The following is a 21,423-nucleotide window of genomic DNA, read 5'->3' as shown; positions in this document are numbered from 1 at the left end:
TTATTCAGCTTAGCCTCCAAGATACTGGGTTTTGGTATGTAGGATGGAGTGGACCCATTGGACTGATGGGTATTCCATAAAGTAAGAGTGAAATATGTGATGCTAATCAATTTGAATAGGAAATTAATAGTTTAGTTTTAGGAAGTTCATAGTTGTAGTTTTGGGAAGTGTAGTAAACAAGTTACTTAAAAATAACCCCCAAACATTATCACCCCTGTTGGTCTTGTCATTATTGTATTTCAACGCATTCTTTCGAAAATTGTTACTACTGTGATACGCCACTAGTGCGAGGAATGATAAGGATGCTATTTATGTCTTTCATTATTTATAATATATAAGGTAAAATGTATTAATAGTAAAAATTAAACATTTTCATATGCAGATAGTAAAGACATATAGATAGTAAAAGTTGCTTATGACAGTGTTGAACGATAATTGGAGACACACACTGCTATCCATTTAAAAGGCAAAGAATCACCTCCCTCTGCTAATTCTCCTTAGAGCAGATCCTTTCCAGCCTTTCAGGAGGTCATACGCTACTTACATTTCACCGAGGATTGTTTTCAGTAATTGTGAGGCATTAAGTATGAGTTCTTTGGGTACAGTTTCACTATCACATTTTTAAGGACTCTTTATGAAAGCAGTTATTTAGCCCTGGAGATTCTGTATTATCATAGTGGCGATAATCCCCTGAATGCTTTGGAAGGTCTTCAAAGATGTTTTAGAAGAAAGAGGAAATCAGAGTCTACTGTGATTTTTTTTTTTTTTTAAAGAAAAGTGTTCAAGTTTGTTATCTGTTTTCCCATACAGTGTGAAATTTGTGTGTGGTTTGTGCTCTAGGATATTTTGGAATATAAAAAGAAACAGAGACCTCAGAAAATCCGGATGCTGGATGGATCTGTGAAGACGGTGATGGTGGATGATTCCAAGACTGTGGGGGAGCTCCTGGTCACTATTTGCAGCAGAATAGGTGAGCATTCATACACCTTCATTGTAACTTTTGCTTGGTTTTTAGTTTTAGGCCTCTTCTTTTTTCCACCTGCATTTCCTCTCTAGGCAATTTTGAATGTGTCTTAACATACTAAGTTCTGCCCAATCCCCAGAGGGTGTGTCCACTCTCCCAACTTGCCAATCCATGAAATGTTGGGACTTCTCACTAAGACACTTGAGAGCTGTCATTTCCCTCTCCAAAGCTATGAGATTTTCAAATGGAAAGTCTTGTGTAGTTCAGCCTTCTGCCCACTGCTGCCTTCTGTTCTGTATGAGCACTATAGATGTTCACTGTCTCCTTGAGTACTCATAGTAACCGCCCTTATGATTGATTATTAGATTGTTTTTCTCCTTGTGGCTTCTCTTACTCTACTCAGAGAATAAGTCTGCCTCCTTTCTAATGAAGCCCTTCAAATATTTGAAGAAAGTAGACTTGCCTATCTTAGTTTTCTCTTCATGCAAAGGCAGCCCAGTTCCTTCAGACACTTCTTGTTTGACCCTGTCTTGCCTTCTTCTGCATGACCTCCTCTGTGGCAGTGTTTCTCAAACTTTATTATAAATGAGATAATTGAATGTGATATAAGTTTTACTGTAAGTGTGACTTCTTTGGATATGATTTCACTATTAGATTTTTTTGGGGGGGGAGATGGAGTCTCGCTCTTGTTGCCCAGGCTGGAGTGCAGTGCTGCAATCTCAGCTCACCGCAACCTCTGCCTCCCGGGTTCAAGTGATTGTCCTGCCTCAGCCTCCCGAGTAGCTGGGATTACAGGCATGCGCCACCTCACCTGGCTAATTTTGTATTTTAAGTAGAGACAGGGTTTCTCCATGTTGGTCAGGCTGGTCTCAAACTCCCGACCTCAGGTGATCCACCCAACTCAGCCTCCCAAAATTCTGCGATTAGATTTTTAAGAAACCTTTATGAAAGCAATTACTTAGCACTGGAGATTCTGTATTATTGTAGTGACAACCTTGTGAAAATGTAGGAGGTTTTCAAAGACATTTTGGAAGAAAGAGGAAATCAGAGTCTGATTTTTACAAATTTGTTTTTGAAAGAAAAGTGTCCAAGTTCGTTACCTGTTGTTTTCCCCCACAGCGTGACTATGACTTAATGAGCTGAAACACCTTCATTTTATCTGTTGTGGCTGCCTCCCTGGCCCTCACATTAGTAAGGCCGTTTCTGGTTCTTTGCCACCAGGAGCTCCTTGGAATATCACAGGCCTTAGGTTAAAAGAGCTTGATAACAATTTAATTATTTACAATTACAGCCTAATTTCCAATTTTTAGGAATAACAAATTATGAAGAATACTCCTTAATCCAAGAAACTATTGAAGAAAAGAAAGAGGAAGGGACGGGTACGCTGAAAAAAGACAGGACATTACTACGGGATGAGAGGAAAATGGAGAAGTTGAAGGCTAAGCTGCACACAGATGATGACCGTAAGTGTTTGCAGAGGAAGCGTGATATAGACACACAGGCGTTGCCAAGCCTCACTTCCTTACACCATCCGGATGACCCAGGGCAGAGTTGTTGGTTTTTGTTTTTTAAAACTCTATTTTAAAAAAAGTAGGCTGGGTGCAGTGGCTCATGCCTATAATCCCAGTACTTTGGGAGCCCGAGGCGGGTGGATTACCTGAGGGTCAGGAGTTTGAGACCAGGCTGACTAACATGGTGAAACCCCATCTCTACTGAAAATACAGAAAAAATTACCCGGGCATGGTTGTGGGCGCCTATAATCCCAGCTACTTGGGAGGCTGAGGCAGGAGAATCACTTGAACCTGGGAGGTGGAGGTTGCAGTGAGCTAAGATCATGCCATTGCATTCCAGCCTGGGTGTCAGAGGGAGACTCTGTCTCAATAAATACACAAATAATTTTTTTAAAAAGTAACTGTAATATTTCACAGATAAAGACATGTCTTAATATCAGTTATACAAATCATGTTCATATTTTCTCCATTATTGTCTAAAAATTTTTTGGTAGTTTGAACTAGGATCCAAACAAGGTTGAACACATTAATTAATTTAGTTAATTAATTTGTTTTACTAAATCTCTTTCCATCTCTCTTTTCTTAAAATTGACTAATACTAATGATGTATATTTAAGGGATGCAGTGTGACAAGTCTATGTAGACGTTGAAGGATTCAATCAAGATAATTAACATATCTATCACCCCACCAGTTTATCTTTTTTTTTGTGGTAAGACTGTTAAAAATCTATTATATTAGCATTTTAAAAATATGTAATACATTATTATTAACTGATCACCACTCAGTGTGATAGTTCATGTCTTTTTTTGTGTGTAGTTTTTGTTTATGTGAAGAAACCAGATTATTAGTTGTACAGCATTTCCTACGGTCTGGATTTTCTTCATCACATACCTATGGTGTCATTTAACATGTTCCTCTGTCCCTTTTAATTCCTTAGATCTGGAGACTTGAATAGATTCAAGTGTTTGTACTTATTGTAGTAAAGATGCTTTCTTCAGTGGTGGTATGTACGTCTATCAGGACGTTGTTTCTAGTTTTCCCTTTTGAGGGGATACTTAGCATCCATCAGTGACCATTGCCTAGACCCATCATTTCCTTGGGAGTTAAAAATAGTAATAGAAGTGGGCTCAGTGGCTTATGCCTGTAATTCTAGCACTTTGGGAGGCTGAAGTGGGTGGATCGCTTGATTTCAGGAGTTTGAGACCAGTCTGGCCAGCATGGTGAAACCCTGTCTCTACTTAAAAATACAAAAATTAGCCAGATGTGGTGGCACGAACTTGTCATCTCAGCTACTTGGGAGGCTGAGGCAGAAGAATCACTTGAACCTGGGATGCAGAGGTTGCAGTGAACTGAGATTGTGATACTGCACACCAGCCTGGGAGACAAAGTAAAACTCTGCTCTAAAAAAAAAAAAAAAAAAAAAAAAAAATGTATTAGAGTTCTATTATTGGAAAGTCATTTTCTATAGCTACACAGTTAATATGTGGAAAAACCAGCATGTAACCCCATGTGTCCCTAAAGCCCATGCTGTTTGCACCTTGCTGCCTGACCCTCCACTGAAAGGGTCTCAATTTATTACCCAGTCCACCTGGACTTCTGGCCTCTTTCATTGTATTTGTTCTTTTGGCTGCATCGCGATGACATCATTATTGCTATTGTGTTTATCGATCTTCTGTGAGGCTCTTGTTTCCTCTGACCCTTTCTGTGTTTTTTATTCTTTCTGCCTAATTTGATCTGCTGTTTTATACTTCCTTCCAAGAGACTTTAGTAGAAAAATCCCAAGGATGAACTATTATGTGCAAGATACTCTCCCAGGTACTGTGGGAGATGTGGGAGACACGTTTTGTGTGCTCAGGTTGCTTATAATCTAGAGACGCTGGTGAAAAGGACTTCACCCACAGTGTGTTTTAAGCCCAGACAGGAGTGTTGGAGTGAGAGCTGTGAAAGTGTAGAGGGGAGTGATTGATTCCTGTGCACACAGATGTGAGGACAGAGCTCTCAGAATGGCTGAGATTTAAGCTGGTCCATGGCATGGTTCTGCCTCCCCACTTTAGTGCTGTCCCCCTCCACTCCCTCTATACTTTGATTTTCTTTCTCTTCACTACTTGAGGTCAGAGGTAACTTGTTATGCTTAGAGCCTCTAAATCATATTACCAGCTGAGGCTGGAGTATCCGCCCTCCACCCCGACACCAGAGAGGCAGCATATTATAAATTCAGTGTAGTGCTTTAGCTAACTTTAGGAATGGCTGGGAATTTTCTCCCTCATTTCCATTTTGGCTGGTCATTTGTTAGATGTGAAATTATTTTGCATAGCTGAAAACCTACGATTCTAAGATAAGAAGTAACTATAACTAAATATCAGGATTATAGAAATCTACGTCACACTGCTCTTTTGGTAAACCCCCTTTAATGAAGAGGAAAAATAAACACAGTTCTCTTATATGTCTTGTTGTGTTGCAGTAAATTGGCTAGATCATAGCCGAACGTTCAGAGAACAAGGAGTAGATGAAAACGAAACGTTGCTGCTTAGACGGAAGTTCTTTTACTCTGATCAGAATGTAGATTCGAGAGACCCTGTGCAGCTGAACTTGCTTTATGTTCAGGTACAGTATTTACTGCTCAGACACTGAGGTTGATGAGACTGCAGGAAGCTCCTGGCTGTATCTTGTGGCGAGCCAGAGGGTGGCGCTGGCTTCTACCACGTTTATGGCGTCGTTTCCAGCAGACGCTGTTCGTGGGTCCCACGTGTGTTTGATTGTGGTGCAGGTTGATAATCTACTTGAGCAGCTGACCATCCGGAGTAGGGCCTCCCTGTGGCTTCCCAGATTGTGACCTGGTAGCCAACACTGTCCCTCTCTGCCGGACTTTGAGAGATAGTTATATTTCACTTAACTGGCTTACCATTTCAAATGCACTAAAAGCGTTAGCCGGCATCTTAGAATGCAAGAGAATATTGGTCAGAAAATCAGGCCTTCTCGTTAACTGGATGGAAGATATCCTCTTAATAACCTTTCATGTCTTTACCCTTATCCAGTTGTTTAAACAGACAAGTCATTTAACATGTCTGAGTTGCCATTTCCCAGTCTGTAAGATGTGGGCTTTGCACTGGATTGTCCCCAAAGTTTCTTGTGGCTCAAGGAAAACATCCTCCATCTTTGTCCCCTCCTACCAGCTTCCTTTCTTCCTTTCGTTCCCTCTCTCCCTTTCCTCTCCTATTTATCCATCTATCTGCCCATAGAAATAATGTAGAGGTTGGCAGACTATAGTCATGCCTTTGGCCTATATTTGTGAATAAAGTTTTATTGGAACACAACTTACATATTCAAGTATCACATATTGATAAATTCCCTTGAGGATTATATAATTGTTACACATACCTTCTGTGACTGTTCTCAAATTCAGTGACAGAACTCAGTAGTTGTGACACAGACTGTGTGGCCCACAAGGTTTGAAATGTTTACTGTTTGGCCTTTTAAAGAAGTTTCCTGACCCCTGAGTTAGTGGATGGGAGGATGGCATGGAAAGAGGGCCAAGAGGAAAGAGGTGGGAAGGCCAAAAGGAGAGAGATAGCAGGGCCACGAAAAGATGCTTGTTGGCTTAAGGCCCAGAGCAACAGCTGAGTGTCCATCCTAGGGCGGCGTGAGGTCATTTAACTAGACAAAGAAAAGGCAGAAGGAAGACGGGGGAAAGCAGTGATGGATGGAGAACTGGGAGGAGGAGGTCAGACCCAGCAAGCTCCTCATTTTAAGATGCATTCGCCTGTCGTTTCCCCTGTCTTCAGTATTGAGTTCTTGTCTGTGTGTGTGTATGTGCATATCACCTTTCTTTCTCTCCTATTACACTGGTCTTTATCTGAGGATGGGGATCGGGTTGATTTTACCTCTAGATATTTTGCTGCTAGCTTTATGATTTACGATTGTAAAAAGTACACTGTATTTGTCTTTTGGCCTCTTTGAAGCTGATCATTTTGTATGAATGTCCTTTGCCTCTTTTTCTTTTTATAATCACTCTGCCTTTCTGGATTGTCATCAAACTTTGCTTTTGCTGTATGGAACACCTCTAATGTTTTCCATTTACAGGTCGTTTTGGACAGAGGATTTTCTTTTGCATTAGTTTTCTCCCATGAGGTGATCGTCCACTGTGTCCTGCACACGTCACCATGAGTCAGCTGGCATTGTCCCCTGCTCCACAGAGAGCGTGTGCTGGGCCATGGGAATGTGTTGATCCAGAGAATGTGTCGTTCCCCCAAGCCTCTGATGCTTTTCCTTCCTCTTGTGTTTCAGGCTCGGGATGACATCCTGAACGGCTCTCACCCTGTCTCCTTCGAGAAAGCTTGTGAGTTTGGTGGATTTCAAGCCCAGATACAGTTTGGACCTCATGTAGAACATAAACACAAACCTGGATTCTTAGAGTAAATGACATTTTGTGTCTCTCTTTTTCTCTTTTCTCCCCTCTTCTTTTCCTTTCACCTGTTTGTTTTTGAGCGAGGTATCTAAGATCATACCCTAATTTCAGTCAGTTGTGAGAGTGATAGCTGTTTGTCAATCAAGTAGATGACTAAATTTGCAGATTTGGGGGAAAGCAAGAGAAATTCAGAAGTTTTTCTTGCTGAATAGAAATTCAGTGATCTGGGTCCCCCTCCACTCCGTTTTTTTCCTTCTACTTCTTCTTAGTGCAGAGGAAAGTTTAAAAAAAAAAAAAATCCACTCCAGAGAGTCTCTTGTGGTCACCGTCATGCTTTACCTAGAGTGCAGCCTGTAGGAGGTTTGGAAGTAGGGCCATGGTGTGAACGCCAGCGGGGGATGGGAAGACATGAGCTTTCCTGTAGGATGTGCCGGTCAGCATGAAATGTGTCCAGTAGGTCATTCATTGTATTGTGCATTCAGTGTATTGTGTTCAAGTGTATTGCGGGGAGAAGATAACGGAGAGGCTGCTTTGGCCCTTGACCCTACTTTTACTTTGGTGGAAAGTCATTGGGACCAGAATGTGGTTTTGTGTAAGAAGAAAACCTAACTTGCCTTCTGGTGGCAGAGAATGCCTGGCCAATATGCTGTTTGGTCTGAACTGACTTGTTACCCCCGAAAAAGCAAAACTCTGCCTCGGGTGAGTGAATCCCAGGGAGCCTTTATAGGGTGATGCTGTGTCCTGCAGTGTGCCACACATTGTGAGCCTGAGGCTGTGGATGGCTCTGAGCAGTTCCTACCACCTGCTTTGTTCTGTATTCTCCAAATGAGTCAGATGGCTGGTGGTCCTCAGGGCCCGTTTTTACCCCACCAGGCTGGCTTCCTTCCTCAGGAGCCTTGGGAAGCTTGCCTTTGTGTTGAGCCACCTCTCGAAGGCCATGTGCACAAGTTCCTTTAGCAGTTTCCACCACATTCCCACCTTCTAGCCTCTCAGCTGGCCCCTCAGATAAAACTGATGTCATCAGCCTGAGGATTATGGCCACGGATATTGAGGAATAAACACCAAGAGCTAGTGAGGCCTTGGAGGAAGCAAAATTTTGCTTCTGTTTCTAGAGTGACTGGTGACCAATAGAAAATAAAGGGAAGACTGATGAATCCAAATAATAGAAATATCACGTTGACCTATTGTTAGGCTTTTGTAGCTGCGATTCTGTGATTCTGTGTCTCCCTGGTAGGAAGGAGATCCAAATGTAGCCATTCACTGGGTTCCTGTATTGATGATGATGCCACCCTGGTCATTTTATTAGCTCACTTTCTCCATAGCCCTGGGCAACTAGTTCTCAGGACTCCCTTGTGAATTGAGAACATGCTATTCTATTTGATAGAAATGGAAGAAGCAGGAGAGAGAGAAGCGGCTTATTTGCTGTTACCTAAAGAGGTTATCTGCAAATAGCTTCTGACTTCTAATGCTGGGCTCTCATTTTCAAAGGCATTCCTACTGTCAGTGAAAGCAAAGTTGCCCCTTTCCCTGGGCTCCCACTATGCAGCAAAGGTGCTTACAAATGGGATTACAAGGTGCTTTTGTGTATTTCCTAGTACTGTGGATTGTACCAGCCACATCATCGTGAATGTTACCTTACAGCTGACTGCCTGTGTCGACATTACAAACTAATATCAATAATATTAGTATAGGTCTTAAAATTATGTACTGCAGTTTCTGGTCCTGTTGAATGCTACACACTCACACTCCAGCAACCGTATTCTTCTCTTAATAATCTGAGACAGAAAAAGTTAAGCAACTGCACTGAGTTCATTTCCTTTTTTCTAAGATTAGAATATGAAGTTTATGCCTGTAGTGTTACCTGTTCCGTTATTCAGATTCCAAATTAAAGTAAGGTAGTTATGTCTGGTGGCAATTATTTTTCCTTATGAATTTGATTTACTTTTTAATTAGACCAGATCTTGTCTAGGTAATGAGGCATTTTTATTTAATGTAGATATTTAATTATGTACATTATTGCTCATACCATGCAGGTAAAACTTTTTGAGGATGTAAGTCCCTTCTTAATTAAAACAAAACAGTGAGGCCATATTTTGCTGATTTGTAAGTTAGATAGTCAGATCCTGTTTTTGCCTGGGCTGATCCGGGTGCCTGGCTGGGCTCTCTTTTACAGCCTTTATGTCTTTTCCAATCTAGCTTTCATAGGTGCAGTCTGCTTAAACAATTTTGGGTTTTAAAAGAATAATGAGAAGGTTGGACTTGTGACAGCCAGGCTGAAGATGCAGCCCCTAGAAATATCAGTAACATAGTTTCTGAGGTGGATACATAGGGATGTGAACAAGAGTATATCTTTTAATTTTTTGATAATTTGCTCAGCATTTTTGCTCAGAGCCGCAATATGGACTTCCTTCCTTCCTTCCTTCCTTCCTTCCCTCCCTCCCTCCCTCCCTCCCTCCCTCCCTCCCTCCCTCTTTCTTTCTTTCTTTCTTTCAACGGAGTTTTGCTCTTGTTGCATGGGCTGGAGTGCAGTGGTGTGATCTCGGCTCACTGCAACCTCTGCCTCCAGAGTTCAAGCAATTCTCCTGCCTCAGCCTTCCCGAGAAGCTGGGATTATAGGCACATGCCACCACACCCAGCAAATAAAATATTTTTAGTAGAAACAGGTTTCTCCATGTTGGTCAGGCTGGTCTCGAACTCCCGACCTCAGGGGATCCAACCGCCTCAGCCTCCTGAAGTGCTGGGAATACAGGCGTGAGCCATTGTGCCCAGCCACAGTCATTTTTATGAGATTTGCTTTCAACTTTCTTCAGACTCTCCAGTGATTTCTGGATTTGGTATTTTAGTGAAGGTGCTCATTTAGAGAAATGAAAATCATCAGAGCCTAAAAGATTTTCAGAGTTTTCAGGGACTTAAGGATTATTTAATATATCCATCTCCTCTATTGATGGGGAAAATAAGTGCTAGAGGGAGACAGAGACAAAGCACAGAACAGTCAAGTCTGGCAAGCCAGAAGAAACCTAGGTCGCCCAGATTGAGTCTGATGTGCCTTATCTCCATGACGGTTTTCCTCAGGTCACCTTCAGAGGGTCCTAAGAAGGGAAATTTTATTGGTGCATGAAGTAAAAGCAACCCATAATCTAGTAATCAGGTATTTGCTTTATGATTTTCTGTGATCAGAAAATGCTTGCAGAAAATATGGCATGTGATGTGGATTTTTGTACAAATGTGTGGGGTTCATGTGAAATTTTGTTACCTATATGTGAGCCTGGTGTTGTTCTTTAACTCATTGAGGACTTGCATGTGTTTTATTGTGCCAGGAATAGGGAAGATACACGGGAGATACTGTATACTAAGTTCTTGGTTTTGTGAATCTACAGTCTGTGTGGCACATAAATATATGAAATGGTTATTATGCAGAACCAAAACTTGGCTCTGATCATTTCAACACAGTCCAACCTTTTAACGATGTTTTAAGTGCAGGATGGTCTATTTAGGAGGGTGAAAGTTTATTCAGGAAGTTGAAAGTTTATTCAGGAAGTTGAAAGTTGCAGTGCAGGCTGTGGGGACTACTATGGATTGTTTCTAGAAAGGTAGGAAGAGTATCATGCAAGAAGCAATGTTGATTAAAGAAACTGACAAAGTAGAAGGTAAATCTAAAGAACAATTAACTCTTAAAAATAACAATAACAAAATATATTATAATAATTTCTAGACTAATTTCTAGACCCTTAAAAACACTGTGGAAAAACTTTAAGAAGTGAGTGGTTAGAGTAAAAGCCTTCTGTAGACTGTGTTTTATTGGAGAAGATAAGAGTTACTGGTAAACTTCAGATATTAAATCAAGTATACATGATGAAATTGAAGGTGACTCGGTGACCGATACGAATGTTCAGTATACAATTTTTTCAACATTGTGTCGTGTTTGGAATTTTTCATAATAGTTGGGAAAGAAATAAAGATAGCCTAAGAGAATAGACAGACTGTATGTAGAAACAATGAAAGAAACCAGACTTTACAAGTTCTTTAATAAAATTTTACTTACTGGTCAAAACAAACAAGAAGAAATAATCTGTGTAGCTTTCAAGCCAGTGGGGGTAGGAGGGAAGAAATGGAGACAGCTTGACCATTAAAATAGGAGTTGTGCAGGGTGGCTTATGGAAACAAGGTGAAAAGAAGGTATGAATTAGATATGGTAATAAACACTTTTAAATACATTAGGCATCATACCAAATATAAGTAAATGAAATGCAGCAATTAATAAACAGAGATTCTCATTGAATGGAATTATTTTTAAAGTCCAGGTCTGAACTGTTTCTAAAAGTCACAGTTTAAGACGAAGAACAGAGAGAATAACAGAGAAAAGTTTAAATGCATTGAAACTGATACCCCAGGAAATTCCTACTTAAATCAAAGCTGGACTAGGTACATTTGGTGTTACACAAAATAGACCCTGAGGCAAACAAAGCATAAGTCAGGATAGAGAAGATTATAAAGATAGAAGCACTAATTTATCAGGATACTAAATAATTGTGAACCTGCAAATGTGCTTAACATTGTATTAAATGGATATATAGGAAAAATAGACTACATTACAAAAACTTCACATGTACAATTTTAGTGAAGTAATTTAACATAGTTACCTCAGTGAATGATTAGTAGAACAAGATCAAAATAGAAGAAAGAAAATATTAAAACGAAAGTAATGAAATAGAAGCCACAGAAAATCAATAAAACCAAAAGCTGGTTCTTTGAAAAACGTAATAAACCTTGGGTAAATTTGATCAAGAAAAACAAAAGAAGGAAACAGCAAAATAAGGTAAAGAGAAGTTAAAAAGCAGTTGAGAATGTGATAAACTTGAAACCAAAAAGTGGAAAATTTAGAAAAAATGGGTAGTTAGAAAATTGGAATAAATCTATAATCTTGAAATAAACTGACTTATCAGTTTAAAATATACCAATCAAAAAACAACAAATTAACAGGAGGCCCAGGCTATTTCAGAAAATAAACAAAAAAGTAAAGCTCCTCATCTTCCTTTGAAGCTAGCTGAGTGTAATACCAAAATGAATACAGACATTAGAAAGCTTTTAAACTGAATATAGATGTCTTCCTCACAAACGTTATTGAAATATTATCTAAGCCCACCGTGACATATGTTCATGTGTCAGTGCAAGTTAGAACTAAATAGTATTTCTTTAAAGGATACAAAATTCATTTATTTAACAAATTTGTTGAGTGCCTTCTATGTGGTAGACAGTGGGCAATGGAGATACCGCAGTGAAAAATACAGTCCAACATTCCGCCCTCATGGAACCTAAATTCTAGTGCAGAAAGGCAGATGATAACTAATACGTAAGCAAAATACATAATATATTGATGATGAATGCTAAGATAAAAAAGCAGAAAAAAGGAATAGGGAGTGTGTGTGTTTTAAGGGATTGAGAGAAAATTTGACATTTTAGAATGAATTGGCAAAAGACACATCTTAACAGTAGAAAATGTGTTTATATACTTTACCATGTTAGTTTTTTTTTTTTTTTTTTTTTTTTTTTTTTCTAAAAAAGACTATATGATTGTCTTAGTTACTGGAGAGAAAAAATTTGATAAAATGAAATAATCTTGATGACAAAAATTAAAACTGTATGGCATGCCAGAAATTCATGAAAATGTTCTTAGTCTATTAAAGGATGTCTATAACAAGTATCATAATTAATAGTTTAATATTTAATTTTAATGTCCAGAAGGATGCCTGTTATCAGTGCTTCTTATCAACATGATACCAAATATCCTAATGAGTGCAATAAGGAAAGAAAAAGAGCTAAACCATATTAGGATTGGATAAACAAAACTGTCATCAGTTACAGGTGATAGTATTATCTGCATAGATAATCAGTCAGTCTACAGAGAACCTTACCAGAATTACAAGACCTTAAAACATGGTTTCTTGAAAAAAAAAAAAAAAAAAATTATGTAATAGCAAATAGTATTCTCATACAAATCATCAAAGAGGAAATGTAATTGTAAAAAGGGAGTTACCTTTTACAGTAGTAACAAAAAGTGTAATTTACCTAGGAAGACAGCTCAACATCTCACCAATAAAATGATAAAAGTCTGTTGCAGAGCATAAAAGGATGTCTGAGTAAGTGAAGTAGTTTGCTATGTTAATGGGTAGGAAGACTTGATATTAAGTAAAGCACTTCTACCCAAACTTAGATTCAGTTCAATTTCAATCACTTACATAATAATCAGAAAGCTTTTTCTTAATATGGACATCTCAATAAAGCTCTTAAAAATTAATATGAACTAATCAAAGCTCAAGAATGGTCAAGGCTAATTGAAGATATATGAAGGACTCATACAACTACCACAATTTTTTATAAAGGTAAAGTAATTAAAACGCTATATTATTGTCATAAGGCTATAGAGCAATTCAAAAGTAATCTACCTTTATTAAAATTAAAATATCTTATTAGGCAAAGACATCATCAAGTTAAGAGGAAAACTCCAAACTGGAAAAAGGAATTTGCATATTTGCAATGAATATTCCAAGATCAGATTAATATCCAGAAGATATTAAAAAAGAAAAAAAAAAAAATCTAAAAAAAGAAGATCACCCAGGATATCAGTCGGCACTTTAAAGAGGAGGAAATGTAGTTGGCTTATAAAGACATGAAAAGATGTTTAAGTTAATAAGCGATTCAGAAAATGCAAAATCAAAAGGGTTAGAGCATTTCATGTCCCTCAGATGGGCATATATTTAAATGTGTGAAAACACCAAGGTCCTTATAGAGGAAACCAGCTATTTCAGAATATGACTCTTTGTATTTAAAAATATGTACACAAAGAAAGCAGGATGTATCATTGTTTATAGATATAAGGAATTATAGGAAGATATTAAAATATCTGTGGAAACTAACTTCAAAAAAGTGGCTACCTAATAAAGGATATGGGACTTCCGCTCATTCTATAATCTCTAGTAACAGAAGAGAAGTAGCAATCATGAAGTAAATATGGCAACATGCCAACATGTATTTCTCCTTGGCGGTAGGTGTATAAGTTTTAAGGCATATACTTTTCTATAATTTGAAATGTTTCACACTCAACTTTTTTTTTTTTTTTTTTAGACAGGGTCTCACTCTGTCACCCAGGCTGAAGTACAGTGGCACAATCTGGGACTCAAGCAATCCCCTTGCCGTAGCCTCTCCAGTAGCTGAGACTTCAGGCATGCATCAACATGCCTGGCTGATTTTTGTGTGGGGGTTCCTGGTTTGATGCCCAAGCTTGTCTTGAACTCCTGGGTTCAAGCAATTCAGCCTCCCAAAGTGTTGTGATTACAGGCTTGAGACAGCACACCCGGCCCACTTAACATTAAAAAAAAAAAAAATGGTTACAGTAGTCTAGGCTTGAGGTGATAAAAGTTTATATTCATCAAAATTGGCTATTAACACGTGGCCAAGGCAAAAGTAATAGGCACCGGAGGCCAGACAGAAAGGTTCCATGACTCTGCATATTATGGGAAGAAAATGGTCCAAAGGCTGAGTGTAGGCAGGCTTAGGAAACCTCTCTCATCCTTGACTACCACAGCCACCTCTTCCTGTTTGGGAATTCCTTGGAAGTATTTTACCATTTTACCGAGAAAACAAAGCAGTCCAGGGCATGAATCTTTGTTGAGAAAGAATTCACAGTGGACTTGGAAATTTTCCCCCACAAACTCAAGATAATTCTACTGTCAACAAGCAAAGCTTTTGACCCAGTAGGAGGCCTTAAGCCAGTTTTTCACTTGGTCTCTGTTCAAACCCATATTTCTCCTTTGGAGTTGGTCATCTGTGTTCTTTTGTCGGAATAATTTGGCCATTGATTCTGTTTTCAAACCAGAAAGCTGGCATTTCAACTTTTGTTTTCATCAGCTCCCTTACATTGTAATCTTCACAACCATCCTCCCACTAAGTTAAAAGTAAAATGCAGTAAAAAGCCACTTGCATACTTTTAGCACTGTGGTTTCCTCCCTGTGAGCTTCTCTCTTGTGTTTCTGACAGCCCAAAGCTCTCCTATCCTTTCCGTTTTGGGAGGTAGTGACCATTCAATAGTGTCTGTATTGTTTTAGCCAAGCAGTCTTCTGAGGCTGGTGCTTATCTTCCCAACTACTTTCAAACTCCAGAACTTTTGAACCAGGAACCACTGAAGGTATCCAGCCCTGAGCTGTCCCTGAGTTCCTGGGTGGTGGTGGTGTCCTTACATTAAAGGACATTTGGATTGGTTCAGGATCACAGAACTGCTGTGTGACCAAGATAGGTCTTCAAAGCCAGTTCCTATGTTTCTACCATGCTGATGTGGTTTGAATGTGTTTTCTCCAAAATTTGGCTGTTGCCAGTGTGTTAGTGTTAAGAGGTGGGGCCTTCAAGGCATGATTAGGTCAGGAGGGCTTTCCCTCATGAATGGAATTAAGGCCCTTAGAAAAGAGGCTTCACGCAGCATTCAGCTAACTTGCTCTTCTGCTTCTTTGCCTTGTGAGGACATAGCCTTTCTCCCCTCCCCAGAGGATGCCATCCTTACCAGACAGATGAACCTGTCAGTGCCTTTACCTTGGACTTCCCAGCCTCCAGAACTGTGCAGAAATAAATTTCTGTTCTTCATAATTGAATTATGAATTATAGAATTAAATATAATTGAATATAATTAAAAGAGTGGTCATTACCCAGTCTGTGGTATTCCTTTGCAGCAGCACAAACCAACTAACAAGCTGTTTTCACTTTCCACTTTTTCTGGGTTTTTTTTTTTTTGTGATGGAGTCTTGCTCTGTCAGCCAGGCTGGAGTGCAGTGATGTGATCTCAGCTCACTGCAACCTCCACCTCCTGGGTCAAGTGATTCTCTTGTCTCAACCTCCCGAGTAGCTGAGACTACAGGTGTGTGCTACCATGCCTGGCTAATTTTTGTATTTTTAGGAGAGATGGGGTTTCAACATTTTGACTAGGCTGGTCTTGAACTCCTGACCTTGTGATCTACCCATCTTGGCCTCCCAAAGTGCTGGTATTACAGGCATGAGCCACAGCACCCGGCCTTACTTTCCACCTCTTTTTTTTTTTTTTTTTTTTTTTTGGCCACTCTAAGCATTTCCCAGCTCACTCAGTGCTTCCTCCCACCTGTATTATCACCTCACTTCACCAGAACTCATTCTCGGTTGCAGACATTTTGACATTTGAGTCTGAATTCAAATCCAAGCGTGCCTGAATCTGTAATTTGAGCTTTCAGCCTACTGTGTCAGTGGTTCTCCAACTTGAGTCTGATTGGAATTATCTGAAGGGCTTGTTAAAAGATGCCTGGCCTCACCCCCAGAGCCTCTTATCCAGCAGGTATGGGGTGAAGCCTGAACACTGGCATTTCTATCACATTCCCAGGTGCTGCTGATGGTTCTGGTCCTGGGGCCACACTCTGAGAACCTTATGTGATACTAAATTTGACATGTTGTTAATCATTTGGTGACTCAACATCAAGGTTGGAGGCAGGATCCTGGGTGTTCCACCATCCTCTGGGTGATGCTGTCCCTCTTGTACCTCCACTATCCCTCCCCTCCATTCCTCCACCCTGTGCTGGGTGGACAATCTACTACTTTGTATGTTCATTTGGATTCTCTCAGCTCTCACAAATGAGGCGACATCCCTTGTTTTCAGTTTGTATGAGCGATAACACTCAGGTTGGAAGCCTCTGCTTTTCAAGTGGTAAAAACCAACTTACAGACATGGTGACTTTCTTGTAGTCATGCGTGACTTGATGGCAGCCCTGGGACAGATAAGAGGCAGTTCATGTTTCCCCCAAATCATAGCTGTCTCCTGTGTACTTGTAAGTTATGGCCAGACTGGGAAACATCTTTGTAACTTCTCTTTTGGAATTACTTGTAGAGGCAGCTTAAATTTTACATAAGAAAATGAGTTTTGGTTATATACATACGCAGTGAAATAATATATAGCCTTAAAAATGGAGATACTGCCATTTGTGACAACGTAGATAAACCTAGAGTACATTATTACGTCCTCTGAGTGAAATAAGCCACACTTAGAAAGAAAATACTGTGTGATCTCACTCATGTGGAACCTTATAACAAAGAACTCAAATACATAGAAACAGTAGAAAAGCGGTTTCTGAGGGTGGGGAAATGGGGAGATAGTGGTCAAAGGGTACAGAGGCTCAGTTACGTAGGATAAATAAGTCTGGAGGCCTCATGTTCCTTGTGTACAGCATGAGGGCTATAGTTGATAGTATTTTATGCTAGAAATTAAAAAAAGTAAATTTTAGGTACTTTTATCACACACATAAAAACTATGAGATGATGGGTATGTTAATTTGCTTGACTGTAGTAATTCTTTCACTATGTATGTTGTATGAAAACGTCACGTTGTATACTTTAAATATATACATTAAATAACAAAATTGCAAGTCATCCTTCAAAAAGTAGAAAATGAGGTTTTGGTGACATCTGTATTTGAGTTCAGATCCTGCTCCCCCAGATGTGTTAAATTCCCTTCCCTGATTCCACCGGCTTCTGTGTGTTGGTAGCCACCACCTGGTCTTCATTGTCATAATCTGATTGTTATTTTATTCCACAGGGACTGAAATACTGATCACGTGGGATATTGTTTGACTAAAGGCTAACTTGGAGGGGTCACAGTGTGTAGTGGCCCAGAGCATGGTCCCTGGTGCCCACGGATGAGACAGCGTGTGGGCTGTGACCCTGGGCACCTTAGCCTCGCTAAGTTCAGAGTCTGTGTGTAGAACAGGGTCTTTGATTCCTACTGGCTTTTGTCAGAACTCAGTTAATCTGCTAGTGTTTGTAAAGCACCCGAAACAGGTGTGTTGGCCTTCAGTAAATGGCAGCTCTTTTAATAGTAGAAACTCTCTCTCCACCTGGTTTGGACTTTGGTTATAGAGTCCAAAAAGTTGTTTAAAATGTAGAATCATAACAAGTGACATCTACCCCTTGAAACCCTTTATTCTAACATTGAACTTACACATTTGTTGCTAGTGTTTTGATGTAGGGCCAAGGTTTTTCCTTGTGTAACTTTCCTGTTGGGATTTCCACAGTGTCTTGCATGAATTATGCATAATGCATTATCTGTGAGGGAATTTAAAGACAACCATGAAGCATTCTGAGGACAGAATGTCTTTAGAGTTCCATGATTTGTTTTTCTTTTCAGTATTTTACAGTTGTCTCATCTCTGTCATTTAATACATTTTATAACTTTTTTTTTTCCTTTGAGACACAGTCTTACTCTGTCACCCAGGCTGGAGTGCGGTGGTGCAATCTCAGTTCACTGCAACCTCCGCCTCCTGGGTTCAAGCAATTCTCCTGCCTCAGCCTCCCGAGTACTGGCATTACAGGCACCTGCCACCACCCCCGGCTAAATTTTGTATTTTCATTAGAGACGGAGTTTCATCATATTGGCCAGGCTGGTCTTGAACTCCTGACCTTGCGATCCACCTGCCTTAGCCCCCCAAAGTGCTGGGATTACAGGCGTGAGCCACCACGCCTGGCCAATTATTACCTTTAGGAAGAATGCAATAGCTCAATTTTTATACTATTTCTGCAGCTTATGAGCTATGTCATTATATCACATAATTATGTACTATCCAGCCAGCTGCAACAAATTGAAGAACAAATACTGCAGACTTGACCAGAGCAGAAGTCAGGGTTTGTGAGAGGAGTTTGTTGGCTGCAAACTTTGAACCTCTCATGGATCTTAGAGAGTCTACTAGAGATTCATGTACTAACTTTACTGGAATAGAGAATCTGAATTATGACTGCATTCAGAAAGGGCCATGTTTAAAAGGCTGGCAGTTGGGTTTGGTGGAGAAGTGAGTTCTCAATACACAGTTTGTAGACGGCTGCCCTTTGAAGGTGAGAACATTTAAGGAGAGAAGGGGAAGGATTTTGCTTGGCTAGAACTTGCTTAATTAGGGAAATTTCCAATCAGGTATGACAATCTGACCCATTTTTTTCTCCGACAAGCCTGACAGATTGCACTTGTATACATGTCCCAGATGTTAGGAGCCTTCCAGACTCAGGTTTGGTAATCAAGACAACAACTGAGCCGGAACTACTGCACTGCTGGCTGGCAGGCCTTGATGACACCCTGCCTGCTCCCTCCCGCTTTGTGCTGACATGGCACACATGGCCGATTTACTGGGGAAAATGCCTGCCACATGCAGGCACACACTTTTCATATCTCAAAATGGTTTTTAAACTCCCTACAAACCGATTCTTGAGACCTCAGAGCTAACACCTCCAGTGCACCTTCTGATGTTGTTTTCAGTAACCCCTGAAGACTGCTCAGGAGGCAGATTCAGCTGGGCTGGTTTGGTGGCGTGTGAATGGAGGGAGCTTGCTGCAGCACAGGATTTTCTTGCCATAGATGGTCAGCATGTTCCACCCCTGCTAGGCCCCTGGACACCACCATCTGGTATTCTTCTAGTGACAATCATTGCTCTGAGAGAATTTGACATGGAGCCCTTTTTGGGTGCTTTTGGTAACCTTAACCAGGGTGTTGCTGATGGAGGAGCCATTGTCTAGAGGCTGGCAGCAGTGGTCCTCTCATGATGCCACTTCCTTTAAATGGGCCCCTGGAGAAAGCATGAAGCAGTTGTGTGTTCATGTGGACCCTCTCTTGTTCTGGGAGGTCAGAGGCTCTCTGCTACTTACCAACAAGTCCTGTGCGTTCAGCTAAGCCTTCACCTCTCTGAAACTCAGCTTCCTCTTTTCTGATGTTGGTGTCTTCTAACTGTCTCTGAATCATTCATTTTTGCCCATGAAGTTGCTTAATGATAATCTTAATGTCTAAACTGCCGCAGAGTAGATAGTTCTTAGATCCCTTCTGCTGATGAACTTGGAATCTTCTCTTTTTCTCTTATTAGTGAAATCATACACTCTTTTCTTTTGTCACTGGCTTATTTTCCTTAGCACAGTGTTTCCATGCTGTAGCATGTTTCAGTACTTCCTTCCTTTAGATCCAAATGATTTTCCTTTGTATGGAGAAACCACATTTTATCCGTTAGTTGATGGACTTTTGAGTTATTGTCGTCTTTTGGCTATCATTAATAATGCTTCTGTGAACATTTATGTTCAAGTTTTTGTGTGGAAGTGTTTTCATTTTTTTCTGGGCATATATCAAGGAGTAGAATTGCTGTGTAATGTTTTAAGGAACTGCCAAAATTTTTTTTACAGCAGCTGTACCATTTTACATTCCTGGCAGCGGTGTGTGAGGGTCCCAGTTTCTCTGTGCCTTTGCCAACACCTGCTGTTGTCCATCTTTTTTATTGTGGCCATCCTAGTGGGTGTGTAGTAGTATCACATTGAGGTTTTTCTTTGCATTTCCCTCGTGGCTAATAATGTTGAACATACTTTCATGTGCTTATTGGCCATTTGTATCTCTTCTTTGGAAAAATGTCTGCTCTTGTCCTCTGCCCGTTTTTAATTGGGTATTTGTCTTTTCATTATTCAGTTACAAGTTTTTTTAATATATTCTGCTTATATTATAATTTCCTCATATATAATTTGTAAATATTTTCCTCCATTCTATGGATTGTATTTTCACTTTCTTGATGGTGGTATTTGCAATTTAAAAGCTCATAATTTTGAAATAGTGCAGTTTATGTTTTTATTTTACCACTTGTGCTTTTGGTATTGCATCTAAAGACTTTTTGCTTTAATCAAGGTCATAAAGATTGACTCCTGGATTTTCTTCTGAGTTTTATAGCTTTAGCTATGACATTTATGTCTGTCATGGGAGGTAGGGGCTCCTGTTTCTTTTACATGTGACCATCCTGTTGTCCCAGCACCACTTGTTAACAAAAGTATTCTTTCTTCACTGAATTGTCTTGGAACCCTTGTTGAAAGTCAGTTGACCATAAAGGTGAGGGTTAATTTCTGGACTCTCAGTTCTGTTCTGTTGACCTATGTAACTGTTCTTACATCATCACTGCACTGTCTTGGTTACTATAGCTTTGTAGTAAATATATTTCTTATATCTTTCTAAATTTATTATACCCTCCTTTTCACCACTACTACCAAACTATTTATTTTTGAAGAAACTGAGCTATTTTTGTAGAATTTCTTGTGTTTGGGTTTGGCTAATTGTATCCTGAAGGTTATCATCGAACATGTTTCTTGATTCCTCTTTTTGTAACTGGTATTTAGATCTAGGGGCTCAATTAAATTCAGTTTCAATTATGTATTTACTTATTCTTTATTGACAAGAATACTTCCTAGGTGGTGCTGTATACTTCCTTTTGTATCAATCAGGAGGCATATCATATTAAAATTGACTATTGGGTTTAGATGTTATCAGACCAATCCATCTATTATAAAGTTGCTGATCAACTTATTTTTTGGTCTTGTAGTCATTGAAATTTGCTTTAATCTGTCAGTTATTTCATTAAAAGTTAAAAAATGATGATTTTGGACTTTTGTTATTTTTTCTACATTTATTAACTGTGATTCTTGCCCTTATTAACATATAGAAACATCAGAATAAATACTTGTTTCTTTCCCTTCA

General features: G+C 39.7%; 1 protein-coding gene across 8 annotated transcripts in view; it reads left to right on the top strand.

Annotated features, from left to right (window-relative positions):
* Nucleotides 1–21,423, top strand: part of TLN2 (talin 2) — a 458,983-nt gene that overhangs the window by 264,658 nt on the left and 172,902 nt on the right. For all 8 annotated transcript variants that reach the window (XM_032297261.1, XM_032297255.1, XM_032297258.1 and 5 more), the window contains 4 exons: nt 841–970; nt 2,275–2,427; nt 4,938–5,080; nt 6,761–6,888. In XM_032297261.1, the coding sequence (XP_032153152.1) occupies nt 841–970; nt 2,275–2,427; nt 4,938–5,080; nt 6,761–6,888 (554 nt within the window). The remainder of the gene's footprint in view (nt 1–840; nt 971–2,274; nt 2,428–4,937; nt 5,081–6,760; nt 6,889–21,423) is intronic.

The sequence above is a fragment of the Sapajus apella genome, unplaced genomic scaffold, assembly GCF_009761245.1.
Source record: "Sapajus apella isolate SASKATOON/1434 unplaced genomic scaffold, GSC_monkey_1.0 scaffold37, whole genome shotgun sequence".
Classification (NCBI taxonomy): domain Eukaryota; kingdom Metazoa; phylum Chordata; class Mammalia; order Primates; family Cebidae; genus Sapajus; species Sapajus apella.
Note: the sequence above shows the minus strand (reverse complement) of the source record. Positions and strands in the feature narration are given on the sequence as shown.